The sequence below is a fragment of the Eubalaena glacialis genome, chromosome 2 (genome assembly GCF_028564815.1).
Source record: "Eubalaena glacialis isolate mEubGla1 chromosome 2, mEubGla1.1.hap2.+ XY, whole genome shotgun sequence".
NCBI lineage: Eukaryota > Metazoa > Chordata > Mammalia > Artiodactyla > Balaenidae > Eubalaena > Eubalaena glacialis.
In genome coordinates, this window is record NC_083717.1 from 109,675,315 (window position 1) to 109,690,562 (window position 15,248).

The 15,248-nt window shown below is 39.4% G+C and overlaps 1 protein-coding gene across 1 annotated transcript in view; it reads right to left on the reverse strand.

The window, feature by feature from the left end:
* Positions 1-989: 989 nt before the first annotated feature.
* NUSAP1 (nucleolar and spindle associated protein 1) overlaps positions 990-15,248 on the reverse strand; it is a 31,568-nt gene continuing 17,309 nt past the window's right edge. The window contains exons 5-11 of the mRNA XM_061182235.1: positions 15,141-15,242; positions 13,925-14,034; positions 10,280-10,461; positions 8,809-8,966; positions 5,745-5,861; positions 2,848-2,956; positions 990-1,767 (exon numbers count right to left, since the gene is read on the reverse strand). Coding sequence (XP_061038218.1) covers positions 1,671-1,767; positions 2,848-2,956; positions 5,745-5,861; positions 8,809-8,966; positions 10,280-10,461; positions 13,925-14,034; positions 15,141-15,242 — 875 coding nt within the window. The 3' untranslated portion in view covers positions 990-1,670. The remainder of the gene's footprint in view (positions 1,768-2,847; positions 2,957-5,744; positions 5,862-8,808; positions 8,967-10,279; positions 10,462-13,924; positions 14,035-15,140; positions 15,243-15,248) is intronic.

Consider the following 15,248-nt stretch of genomic DNA (forward strand, 5'->3'; position numbering starts at 1 on the left):
GGAAGAAGTAGGAAACTATGATACAGCCAGAATTCTGCAGTCTTTACATAAACTAATTCTAGAAAATTTCCGTCAGCCTAGAAAGAAACCTCAGTGCCTCTTTGCAGTTACTCTTCATTCCCACTCTCAGCCCCACAATTACTAATCTACTTTTGCTATAGGTTTATCTTCTCTGGATATTTCATATAAATAGAATCATATATGATCTTTTGTCTTGCTTCTTTTCACTTAGCATAATGTTTTTGAGGTTCATCCATGTTGTAGTGTGTTTATCAGTATTTCATTTTTTTAGTGCATATTTTTAAAATCCATCCATTGATGGACAGCTGGATTTTTCTCCACTTTTTGGCTACTGTGAATAATACTGCTGTAAATATTTGCAGACACAAGTTTTGGTGTGGACATATGTTTTCATTTCTTAGGAGAATTGCTGGGTCGTATGGTAGATGTACATTTAAATTTTTTAAAGAAAAACTACTAAACTGTTTTCCAAAGTGGTTATATCGTTTCACCTTCCCAGTAGCAGTGTATTTGACACAGATTTCTTGATTGATCTGATCTCTGCCTCTTGATAGCAAAATCTGAGTGTATTAAGCACCCAGGAGTATGCCATTTTCTATGGGCCCATATACGTATAACAATAAGTATAATAGAATGTGACAGGTGCTGTGAAAATACAAAAGGACATAGTCATTTCTTTTAGGAGTGGGAGTGGGAGGTCAAGAAAGGATACACAAAGAGTACAAGTCAACTCTTGTTAGTCTTGGCTGGTCAACTAAATTTTAGAAACCAATTACATTTACAAAGAATGAATCTACCACCATGAGAAAAAATTTTATTTATGAAAATTTTAAGCAGTACAAAACTCAGAAGCTCCATTCGGGTGCAACAGACATGGATATGATACTAAGCAACTCTAGTCTTTTCCATAAATTGAGTAAGATGTATAAGTTTGACAGAGCATAGTAATCCTTAAAGCAGCAATCCTCAAATTTCAATACGACCCTGTATATTTCTAAATAAGCCAGGCCAGAATGAGCTGTAGAGTTTTATTTTTAATACATTGAGGAAAAAAAAAAAAAAAAGATACGTAATTGAGATATGTAATTGACAATTACATGAAGTGATCTGAAAAAGGTACACAGAAGCTTAAATGAAACATTTCGCATAGATAAAATATTGATACCTTACAAACCCATATGGCCCACAGTTTCGGTAAGACTACTAGGTTCTCTAGAGGATGAAGAGGTGGCCTTTCACAGCTTACCCTATTCATAACTTGTTATTGTTCAATTTCTACTAAAGTCTGTAGTATAATTAGCTACCATCAGGTAAGTGCTTTTGCCTAGAAGAGGACTGAAGTTCTGTTATTAGAGCCAGCAGAGGGAACTTGACCTTAAAAATCTAGGTCAAGAATCTATAGGATGGGTCTTTTTAGAAAACTGAGTTAGTTGTACAGGGGCTTAGGTAAAAACTATTTCAAAAGAATTTGAGAGCTTTAAAGGTAGTAATGTCTTTTCAGGGGTAAAACATGTGAAGAAGCCACAGACACTACATATATATGAACAAAGTTAAGAGCAGAAAAAGGTCTTCTGGCTAAAGTGAGAGGACAGTACAAAAATATTTACAAAAGAGGGTTCAGAGAAAAGGAATATTTACAGGATATTAAATTATGAATGTTCAGCCATAATGAGGCCCCTTCGCACTCCCAGAACCTTTGCTTTCTTCTCCTTTCGTTCTTGCTCATGTTTCTTCCGTTGCTCCTCCCTAAGGAGGGACAGGTATACGTTAGGCTCTAGTGAAGCTCCAAACAGACCACTTTAAAGCACCTGTTGTTAGACTAATGTCCAAACTTAAAATGACATCCAGCACACTTGTGTAAAACACACTCTTACAGGACACTGCGCTCTGTCCAGTGGTCTGTGTGATGGAAGCCACACCTGTACATACATCACTGTTGTGTTAAAAGGCTAGAACTTGTTTTTGTTTTTTTTTTTTTGTTAAGGCAGCATTCTAAAATCAAGCATGGAATTGGAAGCAGAAGACACCTTGGAGATCGAATCCAAACCCTGTAGTTTTTTTTAGTTTGTTTTAAATGAGAAACCTCTACCTGTGGAAGTCAAAGGTCAAGCTCAAAATCACATTGTCTAATGAAATTGCTAAAATTGGAATCAGGGTCTCTGACTTCAACCACTATGATTTTGGGGGGAAGGAATTAAGAGAAAAAAAAGGCCCAGAATCATGATAATGATTTTAATAGCAAATAATAAGGTCTTGGTGGTAGCTGGCAAGTCAAATGGTAGTTAACCCGGTATCAGGAGGGTGTCACACAGGGAATCGGCCAAACCAGGACCAGCTGCAGCCCAGGACAGACTCTGGCGTTAACTTGGTTTTCATGTAGAAAGAAGCCTCTAAGGATCATCCTGGGGTTTCTCCCTGTGTAGAGCCCTGAAGCCTAGAAAGCCTGGTTTCCCTGGGAGTGTGAAATTTATGTGCATACTTAGGTGCCCTGGGCACCTAGATTGGTATCTGGAGGGACATCCAGGTGCACTGTTTGGGCAGATAGGTCATGTAAGAGCAGTGCTGTGAATCAGGGTCCTCTTCTGAATCACCTGCAGAGCTTTGGAAACAATGCAGATACGTGGGTCCCATCTCAAACCTACTGAATTAGAACCCACTTTGGTATTGCCTAGGCACATGTACTTTTAGAAAGTTCTGTATATGATTCCACTTCTACCCTCTTCTTAAACACCACTATTACCGTGACTCTATCCCTCAGAGACTCTGCTTTTATATACAGTCTTTCAAAATTAAAAGAATTATAGAACTGGATAATTATGTACTTACCTGGTCTGGAGATGAGGTTGTTTATAACTTTTCTTGTGTAAGCTAACTCTGTTGACATGTTCATTCAGAGAACTGTTTTCTTTAGATTGTCCCCATGGTTTCAGTTTTCCTAGTTTAGGACAGAGACAGATTTAAGAAGATTCTTGGGACTTGCCTGGTGGCGCAGTGGTTAAGAATCCGCCTGCCAATGCAGGGGACATGGGTTGAGCCCTGGCCTGGGAAGATCCCACATGCCACGAAGCAACTAAGCCCATGTGCCACAACTACTGAGCCTGCACTCTAGTGCCCACGAGCCACAACTACTGAGCCTGTGTGCCACAACTACTGAAGCCTGCGCTCCTAGAGCCCGTGCTCCGCAACAAGAGAAGCCACCGCAATGAGAAGCCCACGCACCACAACGAAGAGTAGCCCCCGCTCACCGCAACTAGAGAAAGCCCACGCGCAGCAATGAATACCTAATGCAGCCATAAATAAATGGAAAGATTTTTGTATTTATATTCCTAATTTTCTCTTCATCTGTGGCTACCTGCTTGCTGTCAACATTCATACTTTGTTTTTAAAGACATTTGCCAGTATAATTCTATTAATTTCAATTTAATATTCCACAGATAGACATTACATTTTTTTCCCTCTAAAAATAAGTGTCTTCTACTTTTTAATCCTTGGAAAGCCAGAAAAAAATCTTAAAAAAAAAAAAAAAAACCTTAATACTGAATCCCATTACATAGCACATTAAAAGAAGCCATAACAACTAAGTAGTTTATCCCAACGTTGCAACAGGAATGTTTAATATTAAAGTAGTATTTCATCTGTGCAGTTTATTATTATTGTTACCTATTAAAATGTATTTGGAATGGAACAAGTGGGAATATTTTGTTGGCTTTAGAACTGTGACCAAATTTCCAGATGTTTATATATTACTTTATTTGTATAGTTTGACCTACTTCTGAGCACCAAAGATTATCATTTGCAGTGTTTCCCATTTTATAAAAAGGACTTTCACACCTGCCGTATCATTTGATCCTTTCAGTAACCACTGAAGTAGTACTTATTTATTTTCCCTTCCATAAAGGAATTAAGTGACTTGTCTAGGATATAAAATTACAAGCACAGATGAAGCTCTCAACCAGGTTTTTTTACCATCAGTAGAAGTTAATGGTGATCAGTCATTCCCATAACAAATACTTTTTGAGTACCTGGTATGTGCCAGGGACTATTCTAGGTGCTAGGGACATAGCAGTGAACCAAGTGGTCAAAGATCCTTGCTCTCCTGGGGTTACATTTCCAGTGGTAGAGGTAGACAGTAGTCAAGTAAGATAACACCAGGTGGTGCTATGTGCTATGAAGAAATGTAAAACAAGGTGAGGAATAAAGAGTGTGGGTGGGTGGGTGGGTGGGCAGAGAAGACCTTTCTCGGTTGCTGACAGTTGAGTGGATGCCCCATTAAAACAAAGGAGCAAGCTGTGCAAAGATCAGTGGGAACAGTGTTCCAGGTGGAGCAGAGGGATAACAAGTTCAAAGACATGGAGGAGGGGATGGTGTTTCAGTGTTTGAGGAGCTGAAACACCAGTGTGGTTGGCACAGAGTCAGGGAAGGGAGGAGGCAATGAAATGAGGGTGGGAGAGAGATAGGAAACCTTAGGAGGTTCTGAGCAAGCAGTGATGTGCTCTGATTTGTTTTTCAAGTTGTAGTGGGGCAAAGAGGCTTTTGTAGAAGCCCAGGTAAGATGATGTGACTTGGACCAAAGGGAGTCACAGTGGAGGGATGAAGAGTGGTCAGATTAAAGATCAATTTCAAAGATCGAGTTGAAAGGACTAGCCGATGGACTGGATATGGGATCTGAGAGACAGTGAGGAACCAAAGATGACTCCTAGGCTACTGCCCCGACACTCGGGAGAGAGGTGCCATTGCCACAGATGGGAAAACTTGGGGAGGAAAAATGGGTGGGAGAAGTTTTCTTAAACCACGGTTCAGTTTGACTCTTACCTCTAAATAAGGCTTACATTTTTGGGCTTCCCTGGTGGCACAGTGGTTAAGAATCCGCCTGCCAATGTAGGGGACACGGGTTCGAGCCCTGGTCTGGGAAGATCCCACATGCTGCGGAGCAACTAAGCCCGTGTGTCACGACTACTGAGCCTGCGCTCTAGAGCCCGCGAGCCACAACTACTGAAGCCCGTGCACCTAGAGCCCGTGCTCCACAACAAGAGAAGCCACCACAATGAGAAGCCTGCGCACCGCAACGAAGAGTAGTTGCTCACCGCAACTAGAGAAAGCCCACGCGAAGCAACGAAGACCCAATGCAGCCAAAAATAAATTTATAAAAAAAAGAAAGACTTACATTTTCATTATATTTGTTTCATTAACATAAGTAATTTAAAGATAAAGACTGTTACATAACATGATTCTTATAGGAAGGTTTTGTTTTAAAGTAATTCCAGAAGCACTGACAGATCACATTAAGTACTGATGTTTTAAATGGATGTAAAGATACTTTAATATATCCCCAAGAGCGACATCTGGCCAATAAATGTCCCAGATTGTTTGACCGGTGGTTCTCAGCTTGGGATCCTTTAAAAACTATAAAGAAAACATTCATTTACCCACAGCCTAACTTCCAAGTTTCTTGATTTTGGCTGAAGTTTTATTAATACTTTGTAGTAACACTGATTAGAAGTTGTCTTTGCTTAATAAAAACGTAAGTGAATCAATTATTTAGTTTTTTTTTTTTTAGTATTTGTTTAATGGACACTTTTTAAATCATGGGTCACGTAGATACAGGGGCAGAGGCAGGAATTCTACGCCAAGTATGGCTTCCACTGAGTCACTAGAATTTTTCACATCCTCAGATGCAGAATTGTTCAATCTTAAATCTTGTACATCAAAACATTCCCACATACCTTTGTGTGGCTCATAGTTGAGGGGACGAGACAAACTTGCTTTGAGATCAAACACTGGTTTTCTATGGGAGATCGGAGTCTGCGCTGCCTCAGTTGTCAAATTGAACGGGGTAATAACTAAAATAACAAGATCCAAGGGCTTAATTAGAAAAAAAGACCTGTTTAAGTATCACTTATTCAATCTTAAAAATAGAATTCAATATGAACAGTCTGAAACAGATATAGGGTTAAAAAGGAGGAGAAAATGGTTCTGAAGAACCTAGGGGCAGGACAGGAATAAAGATGCAGACATAGAGAATGGACTTGAGGACATGGGGTTGGGGGGAAGGGAAAAAAAAAAAAAGGAGGAGAAAAGAATAACTGAGGAAAACTAACCCCTGAGCTGTTCCCCTGTTAGCAGCTCCCCGAAGAGTCTAAATATTGTGACATTTCCTAGGATCAGCTGGAGTTTAGAATCCTGTTTTAAGAATTAATCGGGTGAGGGACTTCCCTGGTGGTCCAGTGGGTAAGATGCTATGCTCCCAATGCAGGGGGCACAGGTTCAATCCCCGGTTGGGGAACTAGATCCCGCATGCATGCCACAACTAAGAGTTCGCATGCCGCAACTAAGACCAAATAACTAAATAAATATTAAAAAAAAAATAATTAATTGGGTGGGAGGGATAAATTAGGAGTTTGGGATTAACATATACACACTACTATACATAAAATAGATAACCAAAAAAAAGTACCTACTGTAGAGCACAGGGAACTATACTCAATATTTTGTAATAACCTATACGGGAAAGGAATCTGCAAAAGATTATATATACATTTATATATACATATGTATATATATGTGTAATTGAATCACTTTGCTGTACACCTGAAACTGACACAACATTGTAAATCAAGTTTATTTCAATTAAAAAAAAAATAACCGGGTAAATTTTCAGGCTGCTTCCCTGATATTTACCCTTTTATTTATTTATTTTTTAATTTAGTTTTTCTTTTTTGGCCGAGCCATGTGGCATGCGGGATCTTATTTCCCCGACCAGGGATGAAACCTGCACCCCCTGCAGCGAAAGTGTGGAGTCCCAACCACTGGACCACCAGGGAATTCCCTACCCTTTAAAAAAATTATATCTTGTTAATAGTAACATTTTCATTAACACAAACAGATATAAAGCCTACAAGGAACCTAATCACATAGAAATAAAAAGATCCATGGCTCTGGTTGTTACTAATGAAGGCTGTTACTGAAGAATATGAATTTTTGTAACAAAGTTAAAAATATACCAGGATGGTATAATTCAGTAAGCCACATTTTTGCTACAGTTGGGCAGCATATATCTGGCACATTTTGTAATCCTTTCCCCTCACAGGTTGCATTCAGGCCATTGTCAAATGTTGGCACTTGCCCGTATATGTGAACAAGCAACTAGGATCTAGGACCACCTAGTGAAACAACCCAGAAAAGCACAGAACTCCTGTGCTGAAGCCATTCCACTGTGTTGCTATCAAGTGTTGGCAGGGAGGGGAACAATGGGACTGTCGCACCCTGCTGATGAGAATATAAACTAGTACAATTCAACCAGTAATGTAAGTGTCTGTCTACCCTACTATCCAGCAGCCCCAGTCCTACTCTCGAGAAACTGTACATGGACAGGAGACATGTTCCAGAATGGTCACAGCTACACTATACAAAATAACAAAAGTTGGAAATACCCACGGGGTCCATGAGCAGTAAAATGGATAAGCTGAAATATATCCATACAATTGAAAAACACGGTGAAAATGAATGAACTTTAGCTCATTTATTAATATGATTCTTGAAACATAGTGAATAAAGCAAATCACAAGAAAAAAATTAGTTTGATTTCATTTTATATAAAATTCATATTTGATAACCAGGGAAAGAAAACTATCCCATTCCGACTGGGCACACCCCTGAGTTACTTAGAGGAGAAAGCTCAGGATATGGCAAACAATTAGTTCCTGCCTCATGTCCTTATCTGTGAGTATTTGTGAGTCCTTTCTCAGTATTAGGCAGGTGGCTGCTGCTCAGTGACCCCTGCTCCATGTAAAATGACACAGTCACATCTTAGGCCTAAGTCCACTCTTCATTTTTTAGCCCTGCTCTCTGCCCAAGCCCCTTTCTTCCCCTATTACAGGATGATTTAGAATGTTATTGTGGAATGTTTCCTTGCTGATATAGAAACGATTAAGGGTGGGTAGGAACGAGAGAGGTCATTTAGAGGAAGAATCATAAATTTTCTGATCCCACCTCTGTACTCTCTCTTGAAATTTAGTTGTCAGTCCCACTATTCAATCTTTAATTTAGGTGTTAAAGGCATGAAAAAATCCTCAGAGTCTCCACGCTGATTATTACCAACAATAATACTCTCCTCTTGTTTAAACTCCTGCTGGATTGCTCTAGTCTCAGGGAATCTGGCAGTCCTTCCTGTGTAATCAAGGCTCTTGCCTGACATTCAGTAGGACTCTTGAGAGAATTTTGATATACTCAGTTCTAATACAGGCCTTAACCTGTTGGTGATACTCTTTTAAACCTTCACACTGCTATTGCAGTGTTCTTTTGAAAACCACTTGGTCTTTGTAGGTGATGATTAAGTAGACAGTGTGTAGAAGATTATCTATATGGCTTATTCTGGCTTATACAATCTACTAGTAGTCAATAGTGTGGCATTTATTCCATGAACTCTGGGTCCTGTTAGTTTCAGAGTCTGGCAGAACCATTCAGAGGCTGTAATGACTACTGTAATCCTCCTCCTAATCCCTGAGAAGGGGCTGAACATTCTTCAGGGAGGGTCACCATTTCAGGGCTCGTCTTGGACAGGATGGAGTCCTCTGGAAGATATATCAGTTTTTTTGTCTGTGTCTCTGGCACTTCCCTTGCCAGTATAAATGAAAAATATGCTAGAGAAATTTTTGCTTTTGATTCTATAGATAATGGAGAGGCTTTAAAGAAACAGACAATCATATTAGGAAGCTACATGGCTTAAAGATAAACCAGAACTTTGGGGGGTGGGAGGGAGGTTGTTTTGTTTTGTTCTGTTTTTTTTACCAGCAGCAGATTCAGCCCTTGTGGTCTTTAACTTGTGTGTCCCGAGCACAGCCTGGCCTTTTGGGGTACTCCCAGATGTGGTCACATGTGGAGACTTTCTGGCTGGAGTCTTGGTCAGTGAACGCTTATGCTCATTATCTTTAGTAGCAGCTGAAAACCTAAACAGGACAGTGGAGTACAAGACATGAGTACTTGGGTCAAGCTTCTAAACAAAACCACCTACCCATCACCAAGCACTGAAAAGTGCTACCAATTCCAGGCTGCTCTGTACCCTGCATGAAGCAAGGACTAGCCCCTGACCATGGTGTTCTTAACTATTAATAAATACAATCAGAACTGCCACGTATAGGTACCTCATATTCCAGGCTAACTCAATAAATAGAATTCCAAATTCAAGGGCATTTTTCAGTTTTTAAAAACTATGTCAGATAATTGCATGTGTTGGGGAAGTGTTACCATGTACCAGTTCTGTTAGATGCTGCAAACGCCCTTAAAAAAGGAGAGAATCAAATTTCGGTATTAAGAGAAAGGAGCCTGATGATCTTCATCTGTGGGGACAGTCACAGTTGAGGGCTAACCTGATGTCAGGAAAGGCACAAGCAAAGAAAACAGGGATCAATGAGCATGAGATGGCTATGCTACTGCAGTACCCAGTGGGTTACAATGTTCATACTGTAGGATGAGTCAATTCTTCAGCTCACTAAATTGGGAGATTAGGAATTTAGCTTCAACTTTATATTTACGTCAACGGAAAAATTTCTATTTACACATCTTTGCAGACATACATTAAATTAATAAGGTAAAATATCCATATAGATCTTATTTTCTATCTTTACTTATGAATCAAATGTGAGCTTAGGGGGACTTCCCTGGTGGCGCAGCGGTTAAGAATCCGCCTGCCAATGCAGGGGACACGGGTTCGAGCCCTGGTCCGGGACGATCCCACATGCCGCGGAGCAACTAAGCCCGTGTGCCACAGCTACTGAGGCTGTGCAATGGGGCCTGCGAGCCACAACTGCTGAGCCTGTGTGCCACAACTACTGAAGCCCGTGCACCTAAAGCCCGTGCTCCGCAACTAGAGAAGGCTCCGCAATGAGAAGCCCGCGCACCGCAAGGAAGAGTAGCCCCCGCTCGCCGCAACTAGAGAAAGCCCGGGTGCAGCAATGAAGACCCAACACAGCCAAAAAATAAACAGATTAAAAAAAAAAAAACAAAACGAATAAAAAGGTAATGTTTAAAAAAAACCAACCGCGAGCTTAGGGAAGTTGGACAAAACGAGAAAATCAAACACAAATTTAAGGGAAAAAAAGTAACTTATAAATAAAAACCGTTTGCTGATCTTTCTCTCTATTCCGATCCTTTCTCCTTTTTCATCAACACTAAAACATTTGTTGTAGTCCACCTGAAATGTATTAGAAGCAGTAAAGCTTTGAGCCCTCGCCCTTGGTTCCATTTTGGAGCTCTTCGTTACCTGACGTTCATCTTAGTTGCTGAGAGCGCGGAGCGCTTGGCCAGCCCCTTCACACACAAGGTGCTACGGCCTGCGTGGGGCCGGCCTTGTGAGCCCCGTTGGCTGGCGGGGGTACAAGCCACAGAGAGTCTTTCTCGGGGAGGAACTGGAGTTGCCGCCACTCCCTTAGTGCCGGGCTGCTTCTGAAGAAAGGGAAACGCACCACATTAAAGCTGGCCTCTGAGACAGTATTGTCCGGGCAAAGTGCAGGAGAGTGCCCCCATTTATCCCGTTTCATCGCCACTTTTAACCCTGTCATCCTTCCTTCCCCACTACCTCACCCTACCCTACCTGCCTGGCAGGCTGAGCAGTTCCCTGCACCTGTGTTGCTATGGTGACTCTGATTAAGAGAAACTTCTGGTTGTGCTGAGTAACGTGTTACAGAAAGCCTCTCCCAGCTACCATGTCCCCAGGTATTTTATTTTCTAACTAGAGAAAGCAGGTGGCTAAACAGTCCCCCATGGCCAGAAAGGGAGGATAAATCGGTTCTCTTGGAAAGATGGTTCCTTTGAGAGCATGATATGCAGTTTATTAAATACAAACTCAAAGAGAAACCTACTATGTAAAAAGCTTATGGAATCTACAAGTAATTCCTCCCCTACCCACCCCTGGCTCCCCAATAGCTTTTTAAAGTTCTTTTTTAAAAACCTAAAGAAAAGAAAGAAGGGAGGAAGGGAAATGCTCTCTTTGAAATGGCAGGGAAGGGTTCCGATTATGTTATCTTTTTTTAGATACTGTCAAAGCACAAAGAATGATTGAATGTTTTTACTATCATTAGTCTAAGCTCTGTTGCAAGCAGAAGAAATCTAACTTCACTGACTGACAGCAGAGATAGGACTATTAAAATTGACAATGTAAAGCCAAAAGACATAAAAATTCTGATTATATCCTATGAAATAATACAAGAAACTAGAGAATTATGTTAACTTCTCATTTCGACATATAAGCAGAAGAGATTCTCATGTTGTGAGACAAATTTAAAACCAAAATATTTGGTAAATACATATCTTTACTATAAGCTGAAAGGTTAGATGTATTAAGTATGCTGTTATGTTTAACCACAACTTTTATGCCTTCTTCTGTCTTTCCCCTAAAATTCCCACTTTCCAGTTCACCTGGTGACAGAACCACCAACTCTACACCTTTGCTTGAGCAACTTATGTTTAAATGATTCTACTCGCACTGAATACCAATCTTTCTGACTTTTCAGGTAGAATATCATGCCGCAGACTCTAGTGGCACTAATTTATTTTGTTTGCAGTGTATCTAATCAATTCCTTCCTTTCTTTTAGCAAAAAAAAATCCTGTTTTAACAAAGCAAAGAGCTCAATCATACCATACATAAAAATAAAAATGTGGGTTAAGGATTAAACATAGGAAAAAATAATAAAAGCAGTAAAAATAAATACAAGAGCATATTTTTATGATCTTGGGACAGGGAGAGCAAGACAAAACCCTCAGTTTTAGAAGGAAAAGCTGGATAGTTGGATAAAACAATAAAACCTTCCACAAGGTAAGACACCGTTAAGACAAACTGTGGGAAAGTATTTGGAACATATAATACATAATATATGTCATTAATATAGATAAGTGGCTCATAAATCAGCAAAAATTAAGAAAAAGCAAATTCACAGAAAAACCATCAATGAACACATATAAAGATTTGTAACATAAACATGTAACATGTACTGATCAGAGAAGTGCAAATTCAATTGGGATTTTGTCATATACTGTCAAAGATCAAAAAATTTGGTCATTCCTACTGTTAGCAAAGTAAACAGGCAACTCGGGGCACAAGGTTTCAGATCATTGCAGAGGGGAGCCATTCGGCAACTAACTCAATCAGGTTTCCATCCTCTAATCATGAAAGGAGAGATTGGTCACAGCCAGGATGATTCTCTCTAGATCTCTGCTCATTTCTTACTGTCCATCATTCTCCAAATGACCAATCCCCAAACAAGTCAACCGTCAAGAAAACCATATTAGCTATGGTGAAGTCACTGTAATTGTTTTTTATTCTGTAGTCTCCAAACAGATCATACCAAATAACCCATCTGATTGGCCAATTCCTTAAACAGTGGCGCTGGGGTGGGATTTTAGAACTAAACTCATTCAGATGGGGCTATCAACTAAAAAATAATGTAACCTACTCATTTATTCAACACATCTTCAAGGCTACACTCAAGTTTATGGTTGAAGCAGTTGTTCTGCCCTTAACTTTTACCTGGAAATTAGTTCATCCATATTATGTAGTACAGAAAGCTTGACTTTCAATCAAGTACTTAAGTAGACTCAGCTTCATGGTAAGGAGAATGAGTGGCCCTCCTTACAGGCATATTTGCGGCTAGCTCATGCCTATGCAGAAAAAGAAGCTGTCTACTTTCTGTAAAGCATCCGCAGGACACCCTCCCCCGCTCCTCCGGGATGGGCCTCTTGTCCCAATATTCAGCTGTGAATGTTGTGATACTTAGCCCTTGCTAATATTTAAGAGTCTTCTTATGGACATACTGAATATCTCTTCCCTGGATTGTCCACCCATGTTGTTAGATCAGTATGAAGGAATGAAGATGTTTAATGCCATGACTGTTTGCTAGAAGGTTGATAACAGTGTCTTCAACTGTGGTAACAGTGGTTTTATAAATGTTCAAGTGAACATTTATTATCCAAGATTAAGCTAAGAACCGTGTGTTTTTTTGTTTTGTGTTTTTAATTATTTAGAACTTATTACCCAGTGCATCTCCCCATTGGCACTGATATCAGAAAACTCAAAACTCAACTGAGTGACTGATATATTAGTCACTGTACCTGTTAACAGTGCTCATTTTCTGCCCCTTTTAAACCAGCTTTATACTGTTTTGTGTTGTGTGTAATACCACAAACTGCTTCAAATTCTTTGAGAAATAGGCAGGTTATTATGTATTATTAAATTCAAAAATGTTTCCCATCCATCTTTGTGGCACCCCTTTAACACCAGATACCATGTAAGACAGGAACATCGACTTCCTAGGATGTTATTTACTCACTACTCTGCTGCTAACTCAACCTCGGGGTTGACTTTACCTTTTCTTACTCGAAGCTGCTTGAGTCCAGTAGGACCTGGCCTGAAGGCCCCCCACCCAGGGAGCTCAGTTATGACAGGAAGCCTTTAAATTAGCAACTGCTAGTCACTAATTTTCCCTTTAGGTCAGAGACAGGGAAAGATGGCTTCAGCCATATATCAGTCCTTCCCCAACAAAAGTGATAGGCACAGTGTCTGAATGTGGAAAACAGAACAACTTATTGCTACTTTGGAGTTCTTCCTTTTTTTCCCTTTTTTTTTTACTGTTTACTTTTTTTTTATTTTTTATTAAAATAATTTTTTAAATGTTTTTTTTTTTAACTTTATTTTTTACAGAATTCTTTTTCATAGTGAAGATTCACTGCTTTATCTGGAGGGTTTTGAAAATTCTCAAAAACAAATTTAAAATAATAAAAATACATTAGACTGAAACAAATCCATTTCACTAGTAGAATAATAGCTAATTGTATTAACCATGGTATATACACGGTATCAACATTAAAATCAAACAGCTTAGTGCCATTAAGAACATAATTTTATCAGCATACCTTCAGTTCATTAAATGAATTGTGTTCTTCAAAATGTTTCTTTTTTCTCTCAACATATTGATCAATGGACTCCATTTCCTTAAAACGAGCCTCATGAAGCTTCTTAAAATCTAGAATATTTCCCCAAATATGACAATTAATAACAAGACAAAATCCATTTATTCACCTTCCCCATATTTTTCTGTTAACACTTATTCTTGTCTTGGCATCCCTGACATTCAACTTCAGCATCATCTTTGCTAAAATTTTAATTTCAAAACATTTAGGTTTTAGAAAGTCAGGGGCAAAGCATATTCACCTTATAAACTATCAAACACTGACCATCTATCTCTCCACTGTCCATTTCACTGCTGACTAACATCTTGGTTTAGTCCAGAGGATAAGAAAAGATTAACAGATTTGTTCTCTCCCCTCACCAATTAATAAATGGCCTTTACTTAATCATAAATTTGACATTTAATAATGCTAAGAAAGCTCTATGCAAAGGATTGGCAAACTTTCTGTAAACGGGCAGACAGTAAATATTTTAGGCTTGGTGGTCACATACACTGTGGTCTGTGTCTCATATTCTTTCTTTTATACAACCCTTTACAACTGTAGAAACAATTCTTAGCTCAAGGGCTGTAAGACAGGCCAAGATGGGCAATAGTTTGCTGACCCCTGCTCTGTACTATTCTAACTAATTATATTCTTATTAAGTATAATTAAGTGTTAGAATTTCTCATATATGCTAAGCAGCATTTTAAGTACTCTAAATATATAGCACAATCAACATTCTATGTGCCAGGCAATAGAGAAAGAGAATTACATGTCCAGAAATGGAGTCCCTTAGACTTATTACTAACAATAATAATAAGTTTTTACAAGGTAGACATTGTGCCAAGTACTTGATACACATTAATTCTCAGATATTTCTTGAATACTTGCTGCAGGCTAGCTGCCCTGCTAGGTAATCAGAAGTGGAAAACAGTCTTAATTAATCCATATATTAACCTGATGAAATAGGTAGTTTAATTATTCCCACTTTAAACTGAGGACGTGGGTTTATTGGGGATAAATAAGTTTCCCGAGGTCTCACAGGTAGAAAATGAGGGAACGAGGGCACAAACCCCAATGCCAGTGTCTGAGCCTTCGGCTGTCACAGTGCACTGCCTCTCCAGCGTCAGCCTGAAGGGGGCCAACCACCATTTTATGTTTCTTTGTGTGCAATACTTACTTGGAGTAGTGCTTGCAGTTCTTTTATTTTTTCCACGTTTGGAAAACCCATTTGTGTAGAGAGACTTCTTTCTTTCTGAAGGTATCTTTGGACCTTCATTACCTGAAT